This window comes from Channa argus, chromosome 1, assembly GCF_033026475.1.
Source record: "Channa argus isolate prfri chromosome 1, Channa argus male v1.0, whole genome shotgun sequence".
NCBI classification, from domain to species: Eukaryota; Metazoa; Chordata; class Actinopteri; order Anabantiformes; family Channidae; genus Channa; species Channa argus.
The window spans coordinates 4,004,295-4,030,794 of NC_090197.1; the positions used below are offsets into that span (position 1 = coordinate 4,004,295).

Genomic DNA, 26,500 nt, shown 5'->3' on the forward strand with positions numbered 1-26,500 from the left:
ACAAACAGTGACCGACTACTACTGTGTCTGAAGACTTTCCTCAGGTCTAAAAATGTGTGTTATGATTTCGACTACATAGTTCAGCCCTTCATCAAACGGTGTAACCTGATCCTGCGCTCAACACTATTAATGGCAGCATTTTAAGTTGTTGGTAAAACAATTTCTTCTACTGTTATTCACAGGTGTTTTAATGAAACCTTAAGGATTATAAAACATACACTTTAATTTTTTACACTTTTGGGAATTTATCCAGAAATTTCTTAAGACACAAATAATATCTATACAATAAATCTTGGAAAAGAAATTGTGCACAATCGATTTTAACTTTCTAATTAATCAGTGTGAGCAGTGCAATTTTACCTGTTAAAACCAGTTGCGACATCTGAACAAAAACAAGTTCTGTGTCACAGTCCGTGGGTTTGGACTAGTTTTGTTTAAATTGATTTCCTGTTTTTGGCTTTTATTTTGTTGCTCCTCCTGTGTCCATTCCTGTGAGTCTGTTTAGTGTCTTTACCTTCCTCGTTTTGTTCTCATTGGTTTCACCTGTTCCCCAGTTTATTTATACCCAGCTTTCCTCACTGCCAGATCATCTTCCCAGCTTCCCTAGAGAACATGCCTGTGAATGACCTCATTGGACTTTGCCCTCTTGTGCCCTGTTCCTTGTGTTTTGGCCTGAGGTTTGGTTTTCCGTTTATTTCAGCGTAGTTTTGTTGTTTAGGTTTCCTGTGTTCTTCTCCCTAGTTTCTTAGTTCCCTTCCCAGTGTGGTTATAATTTAGTTAATCCCCTCTCTCCAGCTTGTTTAAGTTCTCGGTCTGTTTTACCTAGTTTATGTTGTGAGTGTTGGCGTGTGCTTCCCCGTCCTCCTCACGGAGTGATTTTCTGTTGTTGCCTTTTGTTTAAATAAACTTTAATTTACTATAACCCCTTCCCTTGCCATCTCCTCCTTTTCGGGTCCTTCAAAAATTAAAAGTGTGACATTCTTACAGTTTTCTGAAACGTAGTCTGGGATTTACAAAAGAACCCCCACACAAACCCCAAAAAACAATGTAAAAAAAAAAAAAAAATATCACATGAATTGTGCACAATTTGGGTATATTTTAGAGGATCAGTGTTAACAATAAATAAACAAAGAGAGAGATTGAAATGTTATTGAGTGATTCAGTTATTAGTTTTAGTCATATCAATAATTCACAGATGAGCAGTGGTTCGATTCTGACCTCCTGCTGCTTCCTGTTAAAACACTGCACACAACAATAAAGAACTATTTACATTTAAGTCTCACATTTATTGTTTTCAAGTCATTACGCACTAATGAAAACATTATGATGACTACATTTAATTTCTGCTGATAGAATCACGTAAATCAGTGGCGACCAACTGGTGAACTTAACTTAAATGTACTTTATTTTTTTTAACTCATCTGTGATTTGCCCAAAGAGTCTGAACATACACTTATTGTACTATACAAGGCCATTGTTGGTAAAAGCGGAAATTTGCACGGAATATTAGTGTTTAAAATGCACACAGTAATATTTGCAGGTTGGTCGACTTTTCAGCTCAAATATAACGAAACTCGTTCTCATCTTCAAGCCACAGCCCTGTCCTACGTAGGGATAATTCAAAAACAACATTGACAATTACATTATATCATATTAATCTCTCTAGAAGAGAGCGGGATGTGTCTGCAGCTCACAGACACTGTGCCACACCCTGCCTGCACCCAACAGGAAGATCGGCTCCTGGATGGACAAGGCCGTCAGAGACACATTTCAATGGATTCATTAATAATTAGAAATATAAAGGCCTTGACTGCATGGAGTGATTCACAAGCATTTTATTTGGAGGTCAGGTTGAAAGGACTGAGATCTCAAAGCAGCAACTTGAGATGCTCTGTCAGCATCACCAGGCAAGTTCCTGCTTTTTAGTCTTTGTCTTTATCATCGAGGTGACACAGTTTCTCTAGCTAAAATTGTAATGTAAAAATGTTAAATATATAATTTTGGATATGCCACAGTAAATAATGCTCTCCCCTTGGAGGATCAGATTCTAACCTGGTGCAAGTCGTACTCGTGATACTGAAAAGAACATGATGTGATGAGTCTCCAGAGGCTCAGAGACTGTTTTCAGACAACAGACTGTGATGTGTGAGCCACATGGGGACGACATTGACTGTCTCACACACTATGTTAGAGGCTTCATCAGTTTCCGTTTTCACCAGCAGAGGGCAGTGTTTCACAAGCCTCGCTCAGGCTCATACCTGAAGTGGAGGCTCTGCTCAACCAGAGACACAACTTTCAAGTCTGGGGACAAGGAGAAGCTGTCAACAAGCTAAAAAGTTAACATCAGGAAGTATAAGAACCACTACAGGAGGATGAAAGGCTGTGAAATAATGAAAGTGAAAGTAGAACACATTGTACCCACATTTGTATCATAACTGTCCAGGTGAGGAGGGAGATAAAGAAAACCACAGTGGGAAAGGCAGCCAGATGTTATCAAGTCAGCATCAGATGTAAAATCAGTCAGAATGTGTTTAATAGGTAACTGTTTAACCTGGTACCAACAGAAAGATGGAGAACGTCCCAAACTAGTCATTTACCTTTCTACCACTCGAGCATCAGGGATTCCGGATCGTTTTTCAGGCAGTGGATCAAACTCTGACTTCACTCTGAGCATCAGTGGAGTCCAGACTGAAGATGCAGCAGTTTACTACTGTCAGAGTGAACATTACATCAACAGTCAGTATGTGTTCACACAGTGAAAAAGCATCGTACAAAAACGTCCTTCAGTCAAAGTGAACAGAAACTAAACTGCTCTTGCAGTTTATGGAGGACATGTCAACTCTAGTAAATATTTATAATCTATAGAGTTTGTTTACTATATTTCTTAAGAAAAACACGAACATAAAGCAACTAGAACATTAATTTGTTTTCCACTACATACACTTTTATTACAGAGCTTCGGGGAGACTTGGGCTCACCATCAACGGACAATTTGATGTAAACAAGAAGAGCAGGAAATTAAAACATGGACCCTGTGAATAATCTACTCTCTCTCTCGCAGCTCTGCACAAAGACACAGATATTTGTAGACAAGCAGATATTTGATTATTTGTAACCACTTATTTTCTCTCGCACAATGACACTGCTGGCCGGCCAAGATTTAACCTTGGACCTTGTAGCTGTGAGATAACAGGCGGCATTGATAGTACTTCAGGTACCAGAGTTGGGACAAAGTCATTGAGTTGAGTCTTGACTACAGTCCCAAGTAAATGGTAAATGTTCTGCACTTATAAAGCACTTTTCTACCTATTGGCACTCAAAGCACTTTACACTGCTTCTTATTTACCCATTCACACACACGGGGGAGCTGCTATGCAGCAGGCCAATGCTCACCAGGAGCAACTAAGTTGGAGTTCAGTGTCTTGCTCAAGAACACTTCAACATGTGATTGGAGGAGGTGGGAATTGAACCAACAACTTTGAAATTGGTGGACAACCGCTCTACCTTCCTGTGCCACAGTCGCCCTAAACAAGTCAAGTCCAAGTCCTGGACTTAATGTCGTGAGTCATAAACAAGTCATAATGCATGACTCACCAAAGAAATTGCTGTTTTTTTTTCTGTTTGTTTTTTATTTGCAGGTACATTTTTTTATTTTTGTCCTTTTTACCCCGTGAGTTCAGGGTCCTCACAGCGAATCATTGTCCGCAAGTTGGATTTGGTACAGTTTTTTTTAACACCAGATGCCCTTTCTGCCACAACCCTCCCCAATTTCTACCGGGCTTGGACCGACACTGCACAGCTGGGGAGGGGCTGTTAGGGGTTCAGTGTCTTGCCCAGAGACATTTGGACATATAGCCAGGACTGGGGATCAAATCACTGAGCCTGTGGTCCGTGGATGACTGCCTTACCAACCGAGCTACAGCTGCCCCTTAACGCTAATGTTCAGTACAGATCAGAAATAATTCCTGCTAAAACTATATACTTTTTATAATTCTTATTTTAAAATAAGAATTTTTTCAGTGTTAGTGCTGCTGCCTCACAGCTAGAAGATGGCAGGTTTGCAGTAGCCTTTCTGTGCAGAGTTTGCATGTGTGGGTTTTCCTCCGGGTGCTCTGGTTTCCTCCCACAGTCCAAAGAAATACATGTTTGGTTAATTGGTGAATTGCCTGTAGGTGTGAGTGTGAGTAGTTGTCTGTCTTTGTATGTCTTTCTGTTTTGGACAGGAGATAGACTGGAGACCTGTCCTGGGGGGGTCCCCGGTCCCCGCCCTATGACAGCTTGGATAGGCTCCAGCCCCCCTGCCACCCTACATGGGATAAGCGGTTACAGATAATGGATGGATGTTTTGGAAATCCACTTATTGCATGGTCAGCGGTCAAAACCCTGCCTCCTTCTGTCAAAATGCCCTGGAGATATTGAACCCCACTTTTCTCCTGGTGGTTCAGGTACTTCCCACCTCTGGTAAACAGACCACACTATATAAAATGTGCAAAAAGTGAAGGGAAGAGAATACTTTGTAATTCTTTAGAGGCGTTGTACTGCTACACCGTACACATTTGTCAAATATTGTATTCTCTCTCTCTCTCTCTCTCTCTCTCTCTCTCTCTCTCTCTCTCTCTCTATATATATATATATATATATAGTATATAAATATTCGTATATATCAAATAATCTTAACTTTTTTTGTAGTTTTTGTTTTGGACAGTTTGACTATAACTGCATGTTTTATGTGTGTTACCACATGAAGGTGTATGTTTCCTCACAGTTCTTTATGGGTAGGCAGGTTATTTAAACTACAGCAGTGATGTAACGTCACTTCTCATGTCAGTCTTTCTAGAGATATTATACACTTTGATACTTCGTCCAACTAGTGAGACTGAGGTCAGTGGACATTTCTAAAACAGCATTCAGCACCCTCACTCAAAGTGTTAAAAAGCTGAAATAGCATAAAAACTGAAATAAAGTACATTTTAAATAAACATTTGACATTTGACATTTGACTTGTTTTTCTGTGGCAGTAGCTTCCTCTTCAGACAGTGTTCAGCTTTTCCTCAGACATGTTAGTACCACAAGCAGGTTTCAATCTGTGCTGAATACATTTACATTAGTTTCCACAATAACGGTTTGTTGGTTAAAGCACCTGTCACGTTACCAGCTTTGTTTCAGTCCAGCTCCATGTACCCACATTTCTCACTTGCCTCTTCAGTAGCACACTATCAAATAAAGGTCAAATTGTTCAAAACAATGTTCCATAACAAGCAGTTTATGTTGTTATTAATGTTGAATCATAATTACTTTTATTCAGACAACATGCAAAAAAATCATACAGCATTGTGAATTGTGTAATTAGTTATTGTGATAATTTTTCCTTTTAATTTAACCTAAAAAGTGCAAATGTTTTCACAAATGCTTGAGGAAATTTATAACTTACCGCTGTTCACCAGTAGCTGAGTCCCAAGCAAAATGAAAAATGCAACTGAATACATTTCAAACTCACAGTTGACTGACTTTCCACTTGTAAAACGACGCTTTGTAGATTCATTTGTCAAAAATGAGTCCTTCCTGCTTCTCTTTGCTATTATAGGAGCAGCAGGTGAAAGCACCACCCAGTTGTTAAGAGTTGCAAAATATGAAAGACTAAAGACTAGTAACCGAAACGCTGTCAATTAAAAAACAATTCCAAAGGGAACATTTATACTTCATTTGTTCAGGTCATTGAATAGATTCTTCAGGCTCAAACTCAGGTCCCATTGAGAAAACTGTCAGCAGGTTAACTTCCTAGTTAAAGTATCACAGTAAGTGACAAATTGTTGTTTTCTGGAAAACCAACATTTAGGATCAAGTGTTTTCATTAAACCCACTTCAACATGCTTAAGAGTCTAGTAACTGCTGCCACACACAGATTTCTTCTTCATAAACATGGACATATCTCTCATTGAGTACAGCTCAGCAAACAGCGGATTTCAAAAAGATTTAATTAATGGATCACACACAAAGAGAGCATGTAATAATCTGGCAGTTTAACAACAGACAAGAAACAGGCTAAAATCTGCTATTTATAGGCACGAAAAATAAAATATGTCTGCATCATAATAGTAATGACTTAAATTTTTAAGACACAAGCTGCAAATATCAGTTTCTTAGACTTTTCTTACAATCCATACAATACAGTGACAAACTGATAACATAGCTTTTTGTAAATGGTGATTGCTTTATATATAGTATAGTCATATTAGTATAAAAAAACATATATATTTGTCAACAATGCAAAAAAGCCCCAAAATAAGAATAGAAAGAAAACAGAATAAGTAGCAGTTACTAATTTGACTTTAAGTGGCTACTTAAGAGGATATTTTATTTAAGTTAATCACCTTATTTTTAGCAAGTTATAATTTTACCTTGGTCAAATTCTCCAATTAAAAAGGTGATTTTGTCTAGTTAGGTCAGCGATGGGCGCCATGTTTTTTTCCTAACAAGTTGTTAGATTTGTTTTATCAAAACTTTGTTAATATTTAGATTTAAATAGAAACTGTATTTACAACAAATAGATTTACAAGAGATGTATTATACTCAAAGTAAAACAAAAGCAGAACAGTCCTTGATTTCTATCCCATCTCACACTTAAATGGCACAAAATACTAGATGTAATTACCTGTTACCTATAAAGCAGAAGAAAATCCACATCAACCAAAGTCAACATTCCTATTCTGATTAACTGCTTTAAATATTCCAAGCTACCACCACAAACTATTAATATTGCACTTCAACCATGTACTTCCTCGAATACTGTTTTTAATTGTAAGATTTCCAATTCAATTCATTTAAACCCTTTTGTGTGAACCTCAGAGATGTTTTCATATAGGAAGAACCTCTGTATCGCCATAAAATTGGCCTCCCTCTTTCAACACACTTAACTCTTTAACCCACTTTGAATGCTTTCACTTAATCGACAACACAATAAACACCTGTGGGTGAAGGCTCTTTGTCATCCAGGTTTGATTATCTGAAGGTTGAGACATGCAACTAGATCTTTCTTCTTGGTAACGTTGGAAACGTTTTATTTAGGACACAGTCTAGAGGAAGACCAAAGAGGAGATTTATGGATGTAGTGAGGGAGGACATGAAGTTAGTTGGTGTGAGTGAAGAGGATGCAGAGGATAGAGTTAGATGGAGGCACATGATTCGCTGTGGCGACCCCTAAAAGGGAGCAGCCGAAAGGAAAAGAAGAAGAAGAAGAAGTTATGTCCTACAAGGTTGTCCTTTCTTTCTCACCTGCCTTGAACAGGCCTGTTGTCTGGATAATAAGGGGAAACTTATCCAACCAAGAAGAAGGAAGTCCAGGTAACATGATATGGGTGATAACCTGCTTAAGGTTGTCCCGCTTTCAAGATTGTCTTATCCAGTGTAAATGTTGCATAATTATTACATTTTAGTCTAAAAACAAATCACAGGACTTATACAAAACAATTACTTATACGATATAACAAGCAGAAATTAGTCCAGAAAAAAAAAAAAAAAAAAAAAATTATTGTTTTGGGTTCACCAATGTGCCATCTTCGTCTGACTTTGACTCTTAAACCAGATCAAAACAAGCACAATTATTCACAATAATAATCATTTTTTTACTTTAAGTTTAAAGAATAAACAATTCCACTCAATCTCAACCCTTGTAAAATTTTGGAAAACAGTGGTGTCATTTCTAAGCTTATTTAAATGTTTTGTTCCATTTTTTGATAATGAAAATTAAAAAGGTTTTCAAACTTCTCCGTTCAGGTCCGATTTGCTATCCAGATGCATTCTTATTGTTTTGTGGCTGGTTCTGGCTGGTTCCAGAGAGTACAGTGTGGTTTAGTCTCTCAATTATGGTATACACAGAAATTTCAAACCCCTTCCACGCCACCATTAAGCGGTTGTTTCTCGGGATTGGGCTGCCCGGTTTCTGCACCTGTACCAGCAGAAATGAACAGAGGTGTGTTATTTTATAAAGTTTTTCCAATGATCAGAGAAGCAAAACAGCCAAATACCAACACTACCTGCACTTTAATTTTAAAATAAATAAATCAAAAGCACATCTCTGTTGTTTGATGGACTTGCATCTCATATAACAAAAACTTATTCTCTTAGCACTTTGCTGTAATGTTTCAATTAATGCCAATAGCAAATATGAATTTTAATCACACTAATCACATCATCATATTTTATGTTATTGTTATTTTATTTCTTGATGCAGGGTCCAAACTTTTCTTTATCTATTTCCATATGTCAGATTAGAATGATTCAAACTACTTTTTAGACAAAAAATAATCTGCAGGTAATCCATTCATTCCTGACAACACTGTGGTAGGGACAGGTAAACAGACCACGTAAATCACAAGATGGTGTCTACGTCCCCCAACAGTTTAAATGGTGCGACATAACATAATATTTTAACTTTGTAGAAACAGACTTAGTGGGAAAAGTTTTTTATTATTTGAGCTTTTACTAGAGTTCTTTTAATAACCTCATGTTGTGTCCACTGTCTGTCAAAAATAAAGATTTAATGCACATTTCTATCAAAGACACGTACGAGGATCAGAAGAAACACCGGAGTCAATCGAATCCTTATAGACAATGTTAAGAGGCTGAGTCGCACCTGTAATGAAAACAAAAAAAGTACAAATTTGACATTATACAAGAATCTTAAATTCATACTAAGCTCATTTAGACTGCTTCAAAATACTTTATCAGGAGTGAAAACCTTAGGAAAAATGCAATGAACTAATGTTAAAAAGCAGTAATTCCATAATCATCTGCAGTGCAATTCTGAATGATCTTAAAAATGACCACATAAGATTAATGTCGTCCTGTGAATGTTGCTGTGCTCTCAAATTAAAATAGAGTCAAATTAGGTAAATTAAATAAGGAGTGAGCAATAAAGCCAAAACTGTTTTAGTTGTGTGACTTTAAATTTGACCTTTTGGTTTTAATACAAAAAATAATGTTTTTGTAAGAAATTATTAACTAATAATGTTCCATTATGGGTTAACCACATACTGGTTAAAAGCAGCTATTGTAATACACAATCTAACCATATATCACTGCATATTTACCATTTTGGTGGTTGCCAACGTTGATGCTGGCCGCACTGGATTGAGAGTTCCGTCTAGGTATATCTATAAAAACATATTAAAAGAAGAAATTGTAAGACTGATCTGAGACCAAATTTATCAGGGGTGAAGCTGATTGTATACAGTTACAACACATACACTGCAGTGGTCTGCACTGCAGACAACTTTTCACATCACTGTTATACAAGGATATTGTGACTTACGACAGCAGTTGTTATCTACAGTTGCTTATAAGTTTGTAAAACCTTTAAATGTTCTAGATTTCTGCATAGACAGGACCTAAAACTAAATATGTAAAATTTGTTTGTCATGTCTTACTGAGGCACTAGATCACCAAATGCATCGAGGTGAGGCTTTAGCCAGGATGTGAAAGTGGCAAATAAAGAGGAAGAGAAAAGTGGATCAGGTGATCTGAGTGGTCTGGATGTACAATGTGGATCAGAGATGTAAGCGTGGGCGAAGCAGAAACAGGCTAAAGGAATCTTAATAGCTCTAAAATGCCTATAAGAATATTCATTCCCCTTGGAAGTGTCCACCTTCAACATCTTTTTCTGAATTAAGGAGATACTGTAGATTATGTGTTTCATTTGGTTTTAGAGGGAAATATAACTGTGCACATCAGCATGGCAATAGTAAAGTTTGTTATGTCAACTGTAACATAGACAGTGAGAATAGAATAATACAAGGGCCTTAACCTCATTCACTACAACAATTCTGATATTTTCCAAAAGTATGGAATGATCAGCAGTATCAAATGCAGCAGAGAAAGAGACACAAATTAAAAAAATAAATGAATTAAATTAAATAAATAAAAAAAACAATAAACAACAACTTCTGAGTGTATCCAGAATTTGGTCATTTAATATATATTGTACTTACGAATAACGCCTATTTTAAACAAGACAATCAGGACCACAGCTGCAACAGCAACCAAGAACAAAACAACCGCCAGTATGACAGTCGTAGTTGTGCATCCTTGGCACTCTGGAACTTTCTGATCTAAAAAAAATACAGGAAACACATTATTTTTTAATTAGTGTACAGTCATTATTTTTATTTGGTTCATAATAGTACAGATTAATCATTTGAAAATGTAAAAGAGGAAGACAAAAATAAAAATAAAATAAAATAATAAAAAAAACAGCATTTTAAAATAATATTACGTCAGGTCTCAAAAAGAATTTGTTCAAATTGTCTAAATTCAATTATGACTTGTAAAAAATGCCTAGTATGCTTTCTGTGCTGTAGACAAGACAGTGATGTCACATGTAATTTATTCCAATAATGCAAAACTAAAATCCTCTAATCTCATGTTCCGTGAAGAAACTGTTGTGACACAATTATGTTTCAAAGCATCATTAGGTTAATTTATAAGAATCTAATATAAATCTTTAAGGATCCTTTGCAGTTTTCCAATAGCCAATTACTGATGGTTTTCGACTTCTCTATGATAATTGTGTCAAGTTGTTTTAAAAGCTATGTAGAGTAATTCTTATTTATTTCAGCTTTGACCTAATTTTTATAGGTTCCCAGACCTTTTTACCATTGCCTTGCTTCAAACCTGTAGTTATGTGATCTCAAGCATTTGCTTCACTATGTACCAGTAAACCATGTAGCGATGATGGACAGTTGCCTGAATTTTATTTTCTAACCACTGAACAACCAAAGCTAAAAATACACCAAATTTAAAATGCACTGAATCTTCCTTTGAGGTAACAAGTCTTGGGACTTCCTTGTGATTAAAAATGTATTCAACTGTGGCCAAGGATCTTTGCTGGTCGTTTCATATAGGTCACTGGCAGCCTTATGCAACAATGTAAATGACTGCACAAAATTATGACAAGTGGTAAAAAGTGGTAAAAATTTCTTACCCCAAACCTTCCTAACATATACATCTGTTGCATTGTGAAGGACCTCACAGGTGTAAGTAGACAGGTCGCTCCTTAAAATCTCCACGCTGTCTCTTCTTTGGTAGGTGTCGTCACCATTTGGTCGAACGGCAGAGGTTATCAGTCCGTCCTCTATAGTTAGAAGACGACCGTTTCTTTTGATCTGCAGGATGATGTCTTTTGGGTAAAAACCTGTGGCCAGACACGTCAACAAGATGTTTGTCTCAATCTTGGTGTTTTTTGCAAACACGTACACATCAGGGGGAGCTGAGGAAAGAGCACACAAAAAGTTAATGGTTGCTACATGGAAATATGCTACAGACCAATGTATAACAAATATGATACCACTGATATCACTATAAACTGTAAGATGCCTTATATTAGATAGAAGCATGTAATATATGTTTCTACTGCTCCAAAATCAGGCTATACAAATCAATGGAATTAATTAACAAAAATATATTAAAAAGGACTGGTAATTAAGGGAGATGAAATTGATCTTTTAGTTTTAGTGAAGCTTATCTTTAATTACACTTTATTCTACCGAAGTTCTGAGATCTGAATATCATAAAATACTGTTAAAGCCTAACTGTCAGGTTTGTTTCCAAATCTGGAGAAACCTTTTTTGAATGCTGAATAATTATTTTTTGTAGAAATATGGAGAAAAAAAAAACCTGACATCTGCCTGAATTCCAGCCAGGACTAGCTGATTTCATGTTCCATATTTTAATTATTTCATTAATAAACACACTTCTGTGATTTCTAGTAAAATAAATATAAAACAAAGAAATTCCTCTCATACTTACAGGCCAGCTTTGAATCACCCTTTCGATAAGCCATGAAACTAGTTAACCAATTCATACACTCATTTTCCAAGTAGCCTTTGGTGTATTCTTTCAGGACCTGGACACCATCCCACTTCCTCTTGGTCTCGAATGCAGCTTGATTTGGGGCAACCCAAACTAAGTCCTTGTCATCGAAGGACAAGAAGTCCTGTCCATCATAACTGTACATGTCCATGCCGTCAACGAACTTAAATTTGCCATCAGGCTGCATTTCACCCTTACAACCATGCATCCACTGAAGGACATGGATGTCTGAAAGGCAAAGCAGTAAAACAGGTGACCAACAACCGAAGTCGATAAATTTGCAGTTAGATTAGATAGGGAAAAAGATTTTCACCACAGGAATAGTGTTACGTAAGAAATGTTATGTAGGCAACAAAAATTACTACAATGTTATACTAAAGCAGTAGTGATTTGTTTGTGGCTTAAGGAAAATAATTTATTTGCAGAAGGATATTATAATTTTCACAGACTCGTATACATGTTCGTGACATTAACAACTATACTAATTTTATATCTTAAAGAAAATTAACAACTGGGAAAAAAATGTGATAAATTTCCATCACAAACGATAACTCAAAAAAATAAAAATAAAAAATTTATATATGAAATTTGATTTTTTTTAAGAGGTTTTAGTTAGTTCCTCAATTAAAAAATATAATTTTCTATAATTTAAGCTTTTAAACTTTATGGTTTAATAAATCATGATTATTTAAATGTGACCCAGCCCCTCACAGTAATATGGGCCTTACCAGAGTCATTTTGTCTGAATCGTTCCTTCAGGATATTGATGTTGACCTTGAACCACTGCTGCTTACTCTTGCGGGACTCTGTGCCTTTGGTCCAGTATTCTGCTCCGAGGTGCTTTTCCATCCAGTCCTGCTTAGGAACTTTTTGCTGGTGGTCACTGTCAAAGTAGTCGATCATCTTCTTATCCAGCAGTCCCATGGCTGTGAACTCATGGAAGCCCTCGAGACCGAGGGGTCTGGAGAAGGCTGTGTAGATGTATGTGAGGGAATGAAGCTCTGAAAGTCACAAAGACACAAATATTTTTAGACAAGCAGATAACAGATTTAATTCAGATATCTTTGATGCTCCCTACCATTACTCTGATTATCTATCTAAACATGGGATTTAAATCACAGAGCAAAGATTAAACAACAGTATAAATATATTGGATCAATTGAATTCATTTATTGTCATGGTAAGAACTGCAAACAATGAAATCAGGAGTGTAACTATATTCTGGTGCTTAAAAACAGACATAAAAACACAGGACAATGAACAACAAATAATAGTAAAACTTAGTCTGGTTTATAACAACTATAAAGTGTGAGAAGAGATGCAGGAGCATTGACTCTTTAACAGTGCATATTGGAGTTGGAAATGGTCTTGGAAAGACTGGCAAGCTTAAGAACTTCCTTAAGTTATCAGACCTGACCTTGACATCTAATGGCATTAAGTGAAACTAGAGAAAATTAAACTTGCATTCAGAAATTTTATTTTCAACTTAAAAATGTAATTACATAAAAACAAACAAAACCATTTTATCTTTGTCAGGAACACCCTGATCACACTGACATCTGTCACACTGACACAAGTTGTACAACCAGTCAGAAACTAAAGTGTCACATGAGAGTAAGAGCCCTGTTCACAGGGCCCATAGTGGTATTGATGAGAGAAAATGAATTCTTTAAATTCTCAAGACTTGAGCTCTGAGCAGAAAGAAAACAAATATGAGGAACTTCATTTCACGTAAAAAAAAAAAGAATCTACCCTTTACAGTCTAATCTTGTTTATGAGCCAATGATTGACTGCTCAGCTTCTCAAAGATCTTAGCAATGTTGTCTGTTCACCTCCCTGACAGCAGTCCAAGCTGGTGTTCAAAGATCAAGTCAAAGATGTTAATAGGCGATAAACACGCATGCATAAAACAATGTGTCAGTGCCAGTCAGATTATGCTTTCATAACACGTTCAGAAAGTCCCACTGATTCACAACTAATAGATTCAACGGCATTAAAAAAACAAAAAAATTAGTTGCAGTAATTTCTTCACATCTTTTAAAGACCTTTGTAATAGTTGTACGTATATGACATTTCTTTTAGCCAGTGTAATAAGTAATAATCAGTAAACACAGTAATAATCATGTTGATTGTTTTATAACAGTGGCTAAGCTATTTTTCTGCTGCTAGTTTGACAACACTGATTTTTTTTTCAATTTTGTTATATATATATATATATATATTTGTTTTATGTCTAAATATTTTAAACAAATAAGAAAAAACATTTATAGATTAATAGGTTACATATGGTTCACGTGCACAGAAACAGAAAAGTTACTCTACATGAGGAAGTCCATTAAGTCGGTTTCTTTGTCGCAAGCCCAAATATTCATTGTGTATTATTCAAACGTATAGAAATTAACCGTGTAGATTATTGAATACAACTGTAATAATCAACGAAAAGACGTCACAGCTGCCTCCTTTTTTTACTTTCACTTTTGACCAGGTTCACGTTACCGTGTCAGAAAGCTCTAACTTACCGCTGTTTACCATCAGCCCTGACCCCAGAAGAAGCACAACTGCGACGAGAAACATTTTGAACACAAAGTCGAGTCTTTTCTGGCTCCTAAAACGCCGTTTTATCCGCCTGTGCCACTGCCCGTTTCGTCCGTGACTGCCTCGCTACAAAGCGCTGCCTTCTTCCTGCTTCCGTCTCTGCTGGTGCCTTCAGGTGCTGCTCGCTATTTCCATACGCGTCGCACACAACTTTTTAATTAGCAATTAGCAATTTCCTGAATGGGTCAATTCGTCGATTACTCAATTAGTCGATTGACCAAATTTTTTTTTACCTATTTTGATAATAGATTAGTTTTTTAAATCCTTCACAATTTTGAATTTAATCATATTTTGGACTTATGATGTAATTTTAAACCAGTACAATTGTGAAAGGCAGTACTGAAGTATTTTTTTGTCTCAGAAAAGGCAGCTCATGAACATAGCTCTTCACAGCAAACTATAAATACTGATTTACAATAGATATTTTGTCAGTATTTACAAAATCCTTCAATGTACAACACTGAATTCAGCTGAATATAGTTTGTGTGTTTGTATACTGGTAAAACTCCACTGTATTATCAGTTCTTTCTTTAGCTTCCCTCACTTTCCTACGTTCTGTTTCTTTTTTCTAGCACCAAATAAAATTGAGTATTTTCACCCTATGTAAATAAAGTTACACTGAAGAAAACAAAAAAATGTTTTTTGTAAAAAACAAAAAACAACAAAACATTTCTAAATTGAAGCTGACATCAGTCCGTGAACGCACCACCGCAACTTCCTGTTATGTGCGCTTGTTCTGTGCAGTGTTTTCGTGTGATGAACACTTTGGTCACAAGCCTTCAACTACAGGTCTATTTGTGAAGACGTGTAACGGATTTCCTGCACAGCACTAATCTACTTCCTGATTTACAATTTGTTGATCAAATTAACAATGGTAGAAACGTCTTTTTCCGTCTTATATTAAATTAGTTTGACTCTCACCTTTCACATTGTGGCCAACAGGATGCAGTTCTGAACAACTACAATTCCTACTATTAAAAGTCCTTAATCAACAAATAGATAAGGAAAATTACTACTAAGTAATTAATTGTCAATATACCTGTCAGCACTTCATATTGTACCCGTGCAATACAATGTAATTACTATTCAGACTTTAAATAGTAGATTTATATTTACTGCATTATTTCCCATACAGTTTTATACCTTGTACAGGTTGTACACTGTGTAGGCACAGGCCAAACTTTTTTGGTTAACTAAATGAAACTATTAGTCATAACTTCAGCAGTTTCACTTTGTCAAATATTTCAACAAGTATTAAAATGTATTTCAACACATTACGTCCTAACCTGCCGACACTGGAGAACTAGCTGGTTTTAGCTAACGACTCGAAAGTGCATCGAAACGGACGAGGGTCATATTTAAGGAATTACGGGCCTGGAACTTATCAGAAATGTGAAACTGTGTTAAACGGGGCAGGTAATGATCGCCACACGTCGTCCGACTCCTGAAACACGTCGGTGGATGCAGCCCGTTGGCTTTTTTCGTGAAAATAAACTGTCAGCGTTCAGTAAAGCTGGCGTTAAGCCGACGTTAGCTGGAAACTAAGATGGAGACTGGATGTTGTTGTTTTTAAGTTTCGTTTGACAAATGTGACCGACGACAGAGATCTTACCGCCTCCCGTTAGCTGCAGGTTCAGCCACATCAGGGGCAAAAACAAAATTATCCAGGTCTTCGGTCGCTTCATGGTTTTACACCCCAAAAACAAATGGGAAGTATGTAACAAAACACGGATAAGAAAAACAAGGTATTGACGCGCGGCCTGCTACAGTGCTCTGTTTCAATGTTACGCCCGATCGGCCAATTACATTATTCAGCACAGGTTGCTAGGCAGATTATAATGAAAAACGTTTCCGCCAAACAGGACAGGACGGACCAAGGTTTACAGGAAAGACGCCTCATAAAATAACTCGGGTTATAGAGAAAAAGGGCCCAACAGGCACAGAAAGCTGTAAGCCCCCCTCCACATATCCTATGTAGGACCCCAGATTATTGTGTGTCTCTTTGCTCATTTGTCTCTCTTTGTGGTTATTTTAAGTCCATTTTTGGACATTTTTCTATCGTTGTAACATTATTGGTGTCTCTTTCTGTTCATTTTTCCACACCTCACAGTAATTGTGTCTCTGTGCGTTTATTCTGTGTCTATTTTAGGTCATTTTTTTGTCTCTTTGTTGTCTCTATTTGGTTGTTGCATGTTTCATTGTCACTTTGTGTCGTGTCTGTGAGCTGTGTCTTTTAAACAAGAAATATGAGCCTCTGTTCGCTGTCCCTCTGCACTGATCCGTCCATGTCTGTGCGTTCAGATAAAGATCTACTTTTGTCTACTTAAATGGTCGGGATTTATTTTGTAACCTCAGCCAGTAATTTAGCTTTCTAATAACACCTGCAAATTAACACGAGAAGGATTCGCACCAGCAAACCCCCCAAAAATCTGCTGGGATTTTTATATGACATCCTGCACATCCCAACCCCGTGTTCATATTTAAATCAAGAAGATGAGAAATTAGCACTTTTACAAAGGCCTACTCACAATAATTATCTATGTACAGATGCTATCACACTGTTAAGTTTTGGATTTGACCCAAGTACTTTACCATTTACACTGACTTTTGCAGAGAAGACATTTGATACCAACAATGAGTCTTTCTGTAAATTCATTTTCTATAAAATGAGTCTCTCACTGCTTTCTTTAAGTTAAATAAAAATATGAAAAAAATACTACAGTAACAGACTTTTATACACATTTTGTTTTATTCTTACTTCTGCTTAGTTTTGCTCTCAAATTTGAATGAAATTGTGATTTTTGTCACGTTATCAAGGGCATTTACTAAAACGTGTGTCAGATAGTACATCAAACACTGTCTGCCTTCTTACAGTCTGATTCACTGGGCAACCTTCCCAGCAACATTTCATGGCTATAAATGATTTAAATAAACTTTTGAATCTGTGTCTGTGTTGTGCTGTCACTGGAAGGAATGGACATAAAAAACATCGGTGGGTGTATCACCATCCTTATACGTGCACAATCCCGCTTCTAGATCATCTCACAGTTTCACCCTCTTACTTCTGTCAAACTCCACTTTCCCTCCCATTTAAAACCCCTCCCTCATCAGTTCCACTTCCCCGGTCGGTCCATCTTTTCCTCCCAAAGCGGAAGCCGAATCCTCCTTTCTCCCGGCCGACAGCCTGAAGCCCCCCAGCAATGGAGGTGAGTGCTTCATTCCTCCTCTCTCCGTCTTCCCCCTCCCCTCCTTCATGATAATGCGTGCCCTGCAGAGAGTCACCCATGGGGAAAGTCGACAGCAGTCGGTCCATCACATCTCCTCTCTGGGTCCTCAGCAGTGCTTCCTCCTCCCAGGACCCGTCCTCTTCATCCACAGGTCCCAGCTGGGCTGGCTGCGGGTTCTCGAGCCACTTGGCCCCAGCATCAGGCTGAAAAAGTCCAGCATCTCCTGGGTCTTCCAGAGCAGCCTGGAGGTGTAGCAGGGCTGACACCAGCTCTGGTCCATCCACTGTGGGCAGGGGGACAGTGGGGGAGACAGGGTACGATGTGACGGTCCACGGGATGAGGCAGAGGAGGGTGAAATGGAAGGCAGTGCGATCAAAGGAGAGTCTCATCTGTGAACAGAAATAAGTAATTATTAAGATGCTATATTGTGTGCTTTTTTTTATCTTTATAATAATAATGATAATAATGAATAATTATTTTACTTCATGCGTGACTTACATTTCACAGAAACACTATGGGAATATTGCAGTTGCAATTATTAGCTTCATTTGTTGTATGTATGGTAGTTTCTCTGGATCATCTAAATATACTGCAGAAAGTTTTTTTTTTTTTTAAAGAAAATGGTGTGCACAAAAAAAAAAATCAACAAACTAGTAAATGTATTTATGTCAAATTATCATCAGCTTATACACCTTTTTAAATGGCCACGTGTTGATCCTGATTCTGACCCTTTAAGACTTGGAGTTAGACCCTTGGCCAAATCTCATCTCAATCTAATTCATATTATTTTTAAACATGCTGCTGTAAATGCTACTAAAAAGACAAAAACACACATCTGATGGAGGCTTGTTATGTGAACAACAGGGATTTCATACTATAAAAAAATAAGAATTTTAGCTCTGAGAATCAGGAAGAGTCCGGACCTTTCCAAAAGAAATACAGAAATAACCAATAACCAACACATTGTTCTCAAACTCAACAATTAGAAATCTGAAAAGGAACCAGCCACACTTCAACGCTCCACGTTTGTCTTCAACTGGACTTTTTTTTAAACATCTGAAGGATGAGTGACAGTGAAGCCATTTACAGCCAGTTCTAATAAACAGAAAATTAAAGAGAGGATTTGACGTCTTCTGTCTCAGAGTCAACACGATCAACTTGGCAGAAAAAGTCTCTTATGGGGCCAAAGCGAGCAAACAAAAGCTGGCAGTCCCTCCACCTTCATTAGACCAAATTATACTTGCAATAGCATTTGCAACCAATCAGTCCCATTGTAAGTCCTTGTGCGGATGATGTAGCTCAAACTGTTGCCAAGTGCATGTCGGCAAACTCTCATCAATGAGCAACTTCCTACACTGGAACCAAGACTGGTAAAACAAGTTGCTCACATCAACATAACAAACAAGAAATTTCAGTTTGGTTGCGTCCCACATTTCCCATGTCTTACCTTGTGCTGTTGTGTCTTTTTCATGATTCACAGTTTTCGGAACCTCTGAGCTTTTTAAAACTGCCCAGCCTGCGTCCTCCCCCGCTGCTCTTCGGGTCACAGGCCCCCGTTACCCATTGGTCTCTCGACCCTCTGACGCATGCGAGGTAACGTCAGTCGTAATGGCCTTCATTCTTTCAGCTGAGAGACCTCGGTCCACTCCAGCGTCCAGGCCCAACCTGTCGTAGTAATTACTGTCGCTTGATTGAGGGGCAATTCACAGACAGGAAGCAGCCAATTCATTAAAATGTTTCTCAGGAGAGGAAGTCTCTGGGAGAGAGGGGGAGGACTCAGAGAGATAGTGAAACAGATCAGAAAATGAGGGCAGGTTGTTTGGCTCTTTTGTCTCTGTGGACGTCATAAAGGTCGTCTCGCTGGGAAAAAAACGAAACACCTGAAAGAATGTCATTCATGCAGTCTGGTTTGTGAGGAATTGCCTCAATGACAAAGCAGCAGTCAGTACTAACGTCAAACAAAATGACACTATTCTCCATTTAAAATGGCCACCTGTACTGAGTTACCCTCCGGTGACTTTAAGATTGTTGTGAATCCTAAAGATCATAAAGGAACATGCTTAACTCCTCAAACTGAAAACCTTGGTGCTGTCATTATATTTAAAAGGCAGCTGCAGATTAAAACAATTTAGGCTTTTAATTTTAAGAACTATGCAATATTTCTAGCAGTATTGAAAACATTTAATTCAACAAGTTTGTTGAAGAAAGAGTCAGCCAGTTAAAAATCAGTGAAAAGTACAAATATTACCCAAACTGTTAACATCCATCCAGTTTACAGACTATCAGGGTGTAGGAAAGAATTACGGGTTCTGGTATGTTTGCATGTTCGATTCTGATCGTGAAGTGAGGGCTGCTGATCTGCAAAAAACAGCAGACTGAGGTTTTAAACTTAGGATAAAAAAATAGTTAATAATCAGCCAACGTGTGCATTTGTATATTCTCTGATTTCTAGTTTTATTCTGTTTTTGATCTTAGGATCTTATCTGGGTTATGACATTTGCCTGCAACATAGAAAACCTGGTAATCAATTTCCTTGTAGACTCAAAGGTTTTGGACCATCTGTTTGCATATGTATCTTGATTTTACACCATCTCAGCCTCTGTAACAGAAAAGGTTGTTAAGGCACCTCAGCTGCCCAGACTTCAAAAACCAGTGTATTACATTCACATACTGGATCCTCAGTTCATTTTTTTTGTTTGTAAAAGTCCTGGTGGCTCAGTGGTTTGTGCATCAGACTGGCAGGCACAGGTCTGCAGGTCGAATCTCAGTCCCCATTGTCTAAACTGAAACCAATGTTTTTCTGGGGAGGCCAGACTGGGGCAAAGTAGTATGGGACATTCGGAAAACGATTTTAAAGTTTTAAAAATCTAATTTAAAACCCTTCTCAGATATAATAAACTGTATATTAATAATAATGTGCACCTGGGTATGGTTTAGGGGTTACACTGGCCACCTCTGTGGCCCTGGCCCTGAATTGAAGATCTGACATCTTATGCTTTTTCCTTTTCCAAGGAATAAAACATACAAATAAGATTAAATTAATGTTATCAGTTAATCTTCTGACTAAATTGTAGATTGGAAAGACCCACACGTTTATGCAGGACACACATACTTAACCTCTGGGTGACAGGGTAACTATCAACCTGTCTAAAAGCTCATTAACTATTTGGAAAATCCACAAGGGGATTTACAGATAATGTTACTGTTCATCTTTACTTTGATCCGCAAACTGAGTCAGAATTTAGGCAATAAGAATATCTTTTTTTTTTTTTTTTTTGAATTACAACAAAATGATTACAGGACTTTGCAGGCCTTACAGAGATATGTTAATAACCTTTTTATAAAACCTTTTTTTTTTTTTAATTTAAATACATTTCTGTGACCTTAATTCATGTGGATAGAGATCTGATTAATGTGTCTTGTGAAGAGTTTGTCCACTAGCTGTGCTATTGAGCAACAATGAGTGGGTCGATGTTTTGATTGTTCTCATGTATCTACAGGCAGCAGTGACAAGCAAAGCTGAGCTCCGTGATTTCACCCCCTGCAACATTCGAAGAAGAAGGGCACCACAGCAAAGGAGAGAAGGAATTTTAAAATTTAATTTGTTTTTTCCTTTGCAGCCCTGACCAGGAAAAGCAGTTTCAGATAATGGATAGATGCATTTCGATGTAAAATCTTAGGCAAGAAATACATTTGATAATTTGCCAAGGATGCACACAATGTTTGATGAGTAACGCTACAAACAGTAGTTTGCAAGAAAACTCCACTGAATAATTTCACCTATGAAACCTATTTAAATTAAGTAGAAACATTGTAAGCTGGCTTCCAGAACAAGAACTTGTTAGCAAAAGAGTTTGAATTTGAAATAAATCTCGGGAAAAATGCTGATAATTGTGTTTCTTCAATTATTTTACTTGTGTTTTAAACACTAATATATGTGGCAAGAATAGATACATATGACAATAATGATCCGGTCAGAGCAGAACTACAGCTTCGCCAGAGCCCAGCCAACTATTTTTATCTGTGTGTGTGTGTGTGTGTGTGAGAATGGACATAAGCGACAGAGGAGCTACAAACTTTGTAAAACAGCTGATGGTTTAATCAATGTTCATGCACAGCAAAAAGTGAGCTCTATGATGCAAGTAGCACAGAAGAAAATCACACATCTGTGTTTTGTTTTTATTTTGTTGCTCAGAAAGTGCCATATAAATAAAATGCTGATAATATGATTATCATTAATTAGCCATGTAGCAAGAGTTTTCTGGTGATAAAATATCCAGATCCACGTTGGAGTCTCAACGATGCCTGAGTTGTCAGAGAAGGATTGAGATGGAAGATCAAAATAAGCCTGTGTTAGTTTTTTGTCAAACTAGAGAAATGTTTCCACAATGTTGTGTTGATGAATTATTTACAAGCTAAACTGCAGTGAATTGAAGGCTGGTGAAGTAACCACATCAACAAAAAGTGATGCAGCCATTTCCTAGGCACAAACAGTGACCGACTACTACTGTGTCTGAAGACTTTCCTCAGGTCTAAAAATGTGTGTTATGATTTCGACTACATAGTTCAGCCCTTCATCAAACGGTGTAACAATCAAGAAATCCCAAAGTCGTCCATTTAAAGTCATATGACAGGTCAGTTAGTGGTTTTAATGTGGAATGTGGCACCGTTTGAAAGTTTGCCACGACCACAAACTTGTGTTAAAGTTATAGTCCTGATGATTTGCTTTAGATAAAATCCTGCGCTCCACACTATTAATGGCAGCATTTTAAGTTGCTGGTAAATCAATTTCTTCTACTATTATTCAAAGTTGTTCTACTGGAACCTTAAGGATTATAACTTTAATATGCATCTTATTTTGAGAAGCCCTTGTGTTTTTGTCCTGAAGCCTTTTAAAGGACCTTATTTAGCAGTAACGTGGCTGATAAGAACTGTGAAGCTCAACTTCCTTTTTACTTCCTCCTTCTGTCTCCCCGTAGTCCTCAAGCGAGGACATGCAGCCCGTTGCACTCTGGGAATCGTAGTCTAGGAAGTAGTCATGGTTTTGTGGTATGTGAGGCTGGCTTAGCACCGGGCTGATCGGTGGCTCGCTGAGCGGAGTGGTGAGCAAGGACAGCTGCAGGTGGTCGATGGTGCTACTGGGGAAAGGCTGCTGCGAGTGGTCGAGTGGGGAGGATGCGGGGGTTGGGGAGTTGGTCGCCATGGTTACACCTCTTAGGGGAGTCGAGGGGGAGTTGACCTGAGAGTCATCAGCGGTAAGGGATCGTCTCAGTTTGGCCCGAGCGTTTTGAAACCACACCTGAGAGAGAAAAATGACAACTAAAACATTTTTTTAAGTCTCAGAAGTAAAACAGATGGAAACACAACACAAAACGGTGCCCTTCAAATTTCATTGCAGATCAGGAATATTTGACCTCTGCAGTACCAGGTCTTGTTCCTACCTGCAAGACTCTCTTGGGCAGTCCGGTCTTATGTGCGAGGCAGGTCCAGTCTTTCCCATCAGGATTGTGTTTCTGGGCAAAGTACGACTCCAGTGCTCTGAGCTGCTCGCTGCGGAAACACGTCCTGATTCGCTTGGTCCGCCTTCGGGTCCGTCCACCCGTCATCCGGTCATCCACTCGTGGTTCTGGACTGCTCACAGAGTCCTCACCTTCACCTGAGACCTGGTTGTGAGCTGCTTCTCACACACATACAAGTTTGGTTTCGTTAGCTAAACGTGTGAACGCACCTTAATGTTTTAAGCCCCTGGTTTTGGGTTTAGTTTTACTGTCTGGTACAGTGAGAAAGCCAGAGTCCATTCAGGTGCATACTCTCACCTTCTGTTAGATGTGGTTTGGGCTGGCGATCATGGGATAGTGGGACACCCCTGTCATCATAATAATGTGACTGACAGTAGAGGTTCTGGCCCTGCATGCAGTACAGGTTCCCAGGCAGTAGTTTCACATCACACTTCTGCAAAACAAATCCAACATCATAAAACATGCCTGGATAGTTCTGTGTTTTGTAACAATAATAAAAAGTAATGATTTTGCTTCTGTAAAGCTCTGGGTGAACCTGGCAGGAGAAGCAGTGAGGGTGGAAGGTCAGCTCGCCCGACCTCATTACCAACGCAGAGGCTGGGATAGGTTGGAAACATCGAGCGCACTGACCACCTCCAAACATCCTGAACGGGAAAAGACAAAAACAATCCGGAGTCGAGAATAATTTACATTCATTTCAAAGGAGGTAAAGTTCAGTCTCTCTAAAGCTACAGCACAAATGGCTGGAGTCACACTCTGGGAGGTAAAAACAGTCGACTGATTCACCTTCTGCTTGTGAAATCACTAAAAACTAAATTTCTTCCTAATTTCAGAGGAAGATTTAAAGTCCAGTTTTCAGGCCTCAAATATCAGCAGTAAGTAGTCGTAGTAGCAAACAGGCAGATGCATTTCTAACCCGTTTCTATGTGAGAACCTGCAATAAACCAATAATCAGTAAATAAAAACCAGGATCCTGTGTCTGACCTGCAGTAGTCCTGCAGGCAGTAGATGTTTCCGTCTCTCCAGAACAGAGAGGGATGTGTCTGCAGCTCACACTGACACTGGCTGCAGCGGAGGCAGATGCTGTGCCACACCCTGCTTGCAGCCAACAGGAAGAAGCGGTCGCACACCTGCTCACCACATCCAAAGCACATGATCGGCTCCTGGATGGAAACGGCTGTGGGAGTCTGAAGGAAAGACACAGTTTAATGAAGTAATTTTACCCAGTTCCATGGCAGAGTACAGAACCACAACTTTCAGGTTGGGGGACAAACAGACAAATGCCCAAACTAGACCAGTAAACATCCACGGTGGTTGTCCAACAAAGTGCTTGTCCGGGCTTAAAAATACTGGATGTGTCTGATCAACAGCAAAGTGGAGTGAGAAAAAACATTGACTAAAACTGAGAGACTGGCATCAGGAAGACACTGCTCAAACTGCTTTAGGACTCTGTCGGGGTTATGTCATCACTGTAGCAGGGCCCCTACAGGAGAAACTACACCCTCAGCACTAGGTGTGTGATGGAGCGCTACCGGCAGCTTTGAGAGGAACGTAACGTCCCAGTTTGTAGCGTTCATTTAGATACACGATTGACCTGGATGCATGTCGACAGTAAATACAGGATATGGACAATATTGCATAACCCAAGATAAAATAAATAAAATGCAGCGCTTTGTCCTGGGGTTGTCTCTGGACATAGTGGAGGAGGATGGACGGAGGCGGATGAGGATCGCTGCCCCAGTACTCAGACAATTACAGCATGAAGCTCAAATATTGTGATTTCTCCAGGCAGAATTGTTCGTTTTCTTTTCAGACACAAGCTTTGAATGGACTGGAGCTTTGAGAGGACACAGAAGTCCCATCTGTAGTGTCCAACTATGTGATTGAATGATGATGCATTAAAATGATCCCATAATGTAGAGACAACTGCAGATGAACACACTCATCTCCCTTCATACTCACATCGTCTGCAGCAGCACTTTCCTCCACCTCCACCCGGCTGCTGCCGGGCTCCGGCTCCTCCACTTCGTCACCAAGGTCACTGCCGTACAGCAGGTCCTCGAGGGATCTGTCATCTGGTGACATCATGGTTGTCCTGAGGAGGTACACAGGGTAGTTATCAGTCTTCTCTGTCCTCATTAGACAGCTAAAAATACTTTTAATGTCCCTATTATTAAACGACCACAACCAAAGCTGCTCTGATGAGACAACTCTTCACCAGTGTTCAAGAATTTGACCAACCAAACTAAAATCCACTAATTACAAAACTCTGCACATTTTAGCATCTTTACATTTTCTCTCTGTCCCATGTAAGACAGATTTTAACATGTGTTGCTAGTTTACAAATCTTTGAAATGTTCAGCACCTCCAGTGATGTCCGTGATGTATAAGAGACCATGGAACCGCCTGCACATGCTTCAAATTCCAGAATGATTTGCATTTAATTTGTTACAAGTGTATTAAAAATTGATATTCTGCAACATTTAAATCTGTTTTAAACAAGTTGAAGGAATTTTACATGGAAAGAACTTTTACGTGAAGGCTGTTTTAAGCATCCTAACGGAAAGTCCTCATCCTTTATCATTCTCGGTTTGAGACTTTAGACTCTTTTCGCACTATTAAACTTACTCAACAGTATTTTTGAGCTACATGTTAGCTTTCCTCCTTTCTCTGTGTTATATCACAGTAAGTTAACGTCTTCTAAACCGCCTGTGGGGCAACTTACCACATGAAATAATTTTTTAAAATACAGTGAAATTCCCTCACACTCGGATGCAGTGACTAGATGATAGCTTAGCTTTCAGCTTTTAACTTGAAGGAAGGCGAAGATGAATAAGAGCTTACCGGCGTTGCTGAGTATCTCCTGGTGGTGTGTGTGTGAGTCCTTCAAACAACACGGACCTTTATAAAGGCCTCACAAGCTTCATTAATCCCCGATCTTCTCTTTTCCTGCTTCTGTGGAGAAAACAAACTCTTCTTTTTTGTTTCCCTTGTCTTTTACCGTGACAGGTTTCCTCCACCTAAATGCTCCCGCTCCTCCAGGTGTGTCTGCAGCCTCCTGACTGTCGTGGTTTTGGGATCAGTTTCTCTCTCTGCACCTCCCTTCGCCTCACTGAGCGCCCCAGGTGGCATCTGGGCACACACCTGTAAACAAGAGGCCCCAGTGGCTCAGAGCGCAGGTAAGAAATGATCTGACTGGCCACCTGGTGAGCAGATGGGTGGGGGAACTGCACCCTAGGGACCAATTAAAAACAACAAAGGGTGCTTAAAAGGACATGTGGGACTGCACTTTTG

The 26,500-nt window shown here is 38.6% G+C and overlaps 3 protein-coding genes across 7 annotated transcripts; all 3 read right to left on the reverse strand.

Moving 5' to 3' along the window:
- Positions 1 to 5,958: 5,958 nt before the first annotated feature.
- LOC137131728 (H-2 class I histocompatibility antigen, Q10 alpha chain-like) lies at positions 5,959 to 16,270 on the reverse strand. 3 transcript variants are annotated; one of them, XM_067513465.1, is made up of 8 exons: positions 16,073 to 16,270; positions 12,594 to 12,866; positions 11,803 to 12,093; positions 10,979 to 11,263; positions 9,987 to 10,106; positions 9,090 to 9,152; positions 8,567 to 8,632; positions 5,959 to 7,945 (listed from the first exon to the last, which is right to left on the reverse strand). In XM_067513465.1, the coding sequence occupies exons 1-8, from the start codon at positions 16,143 to 16,145 to the stop codon at positions 7,881 to 7,883; spliced, it is 1,236 nt and encodes a 411-aa protein (XP_067369566.1). In that variant the 5' UTR covers positions 16,146 to 16,270; the 3' UTR covers positions 5,959 to 7,880. The 3 variants fall into 3 exon arrangements, with proteins under 3 accessions (XP_067369566.1, XP_067369647.1, XP_067369728.1); XM_067513546.1 differs by lacking the exon at positions 16,073 to 16,270 and adding an exon at positions 14,385 to 14,692; XM_067513627.1 differs by lacking the exon at positions 8,567 to 8,632.
- Positions 16,271 to 16,851: 581 nt separating this feature from the next.
- Positions 16,852 to 19,440, reverse strand: qrfp (pyroglutamylated RFamide peptide). 3 transcript variants are annotated; one of them, XM_067516638.1, is made up of 3 exons: positions 18,932 to 19,073; positions 18,186 to 18,276; positions 16,852 to 18,076 (listed from the first exon to the last, which is right to left on the reverse strand). In XM_067516638.1, exon 3 carries the CDS (start codon positions 18,074 to 18,076, stop codon positions 17,528 to 17,530), a length of 549 nt encoding a protein of 182 aa, XP_067372739.1. In that variant the 5' UTR covers positions 18,186 to 18,276; positions 18,932 to 19,073; the 3' UTR covers positions 16,852 to 17,527. The 3 variants fall into 3 exon arrangements, with proteins under 3 accessions (XP_067372739.1, XP_067372824.1, XP_067372643.1); XM_067516723.1 differs by having other exon boundaries at positions 18,380 to 19,019; XM_067516542.1 differs by lacking the exons at positions 18,186 to 18,276; positions 18,932 to 19,073 and adding an exon at positions 19,135 to 19,440 and having other exon boundaries at positions 16,854 to 18,076.
- A 2,368-nt stretch (positions 19,441 to 21,808) lies between these two features.
- On the reverse strand, positions 21,809 to 25,294 carry LOC137102325 (LIM/homeobox protein Awh-like). The gene is made up of 6 exons (XM_067481735.1): positions 25,169 to 25,294; positions 24,191 to 24,393; positions 23,742 to 23,850; positions 23,504 to 23,639; positions 23,129 to 23,361; positions 21,809 to 22,986 (listed from the first exon to the last, which is right to left on the reverse strand). Exons 1-6 carry the CDS (start codon positions 25,292 to 25,294, stop codon positions 22,594 to 22,596), a joined length of 1,200 nt encoding a protein of 399 aa, XP_067337836.1. The 3' UTR covers positions 21,809 to 22,593.
- Between the last annotated feature and the right edge of the window lie 1,206 nt (positions 25,295 to 26,500).

What these genes read in the sequence shown, in the direction of transcription:
- LOC137131728 (XM_067513465.1), bottom strand. Translation starts at nt 16,145, where the DNA reads ATGAAGCGACCGAAGACCTGGATAATTTTGTTTTTGCCCCTGATGTGG. An exon ending in CCTGCAGCTAACGGGAGGCG is followed by an intron (nt 12,867 to 16,072) that starts GTAAGATCTCTG and finishes TGTGACTTTCAG; the next exon opens with AGCTTCATTCCCTCACATAC. An exon ending in GGGTGATTCAAAGCTGGCCT is followed by an intron (nt 11,264 to 11,802) that starts GTAAGTATGAGA and finishes CTCTTTCCTCAG; the next exon opens with CTCCCCCTGATGTGTACGTG.
- qrfp (XM_067516542.1), bottom strand. Translation starts at nt 19,158, where the DNA reads ATGAAAAAGACACAACAGCACAAG. An exon ending in AAAAGACACAACAGCACAAG is followed by an intron (nt 18,077 to 19,134) that starts GTAAGACATGGG and finishes TTCTGTTCACAG; the next exon opens with ATGAGACTCTCCTTTGATCG.
- LOC137102325 (XM_067481735.1), bottom strand. Translation starts at nt 25,294, where the DNA reads ATGATGTCACCAGATGACAGATCCCTCGAGGACCTGCTGTACGGCAGT. An exon ending in AAAGTGCTGCTGCAGACGAT is followed by an intron (nt 24,394 to 25,168) that starts GTGAGTATGAAG and finishes TCTTTCCTTCAG; the next exon opens with ACTCCCACAGCCGTTTCCAT. An exon ending in CAAACCACATCTAACAGAAG is followed by an intron (nt 23,362 to 23,503) that starts GTGAGAGTATGC and finishes TGTGAGAAGCAG; the next exon opens with CTCACAACCAGGTCTCAGGT.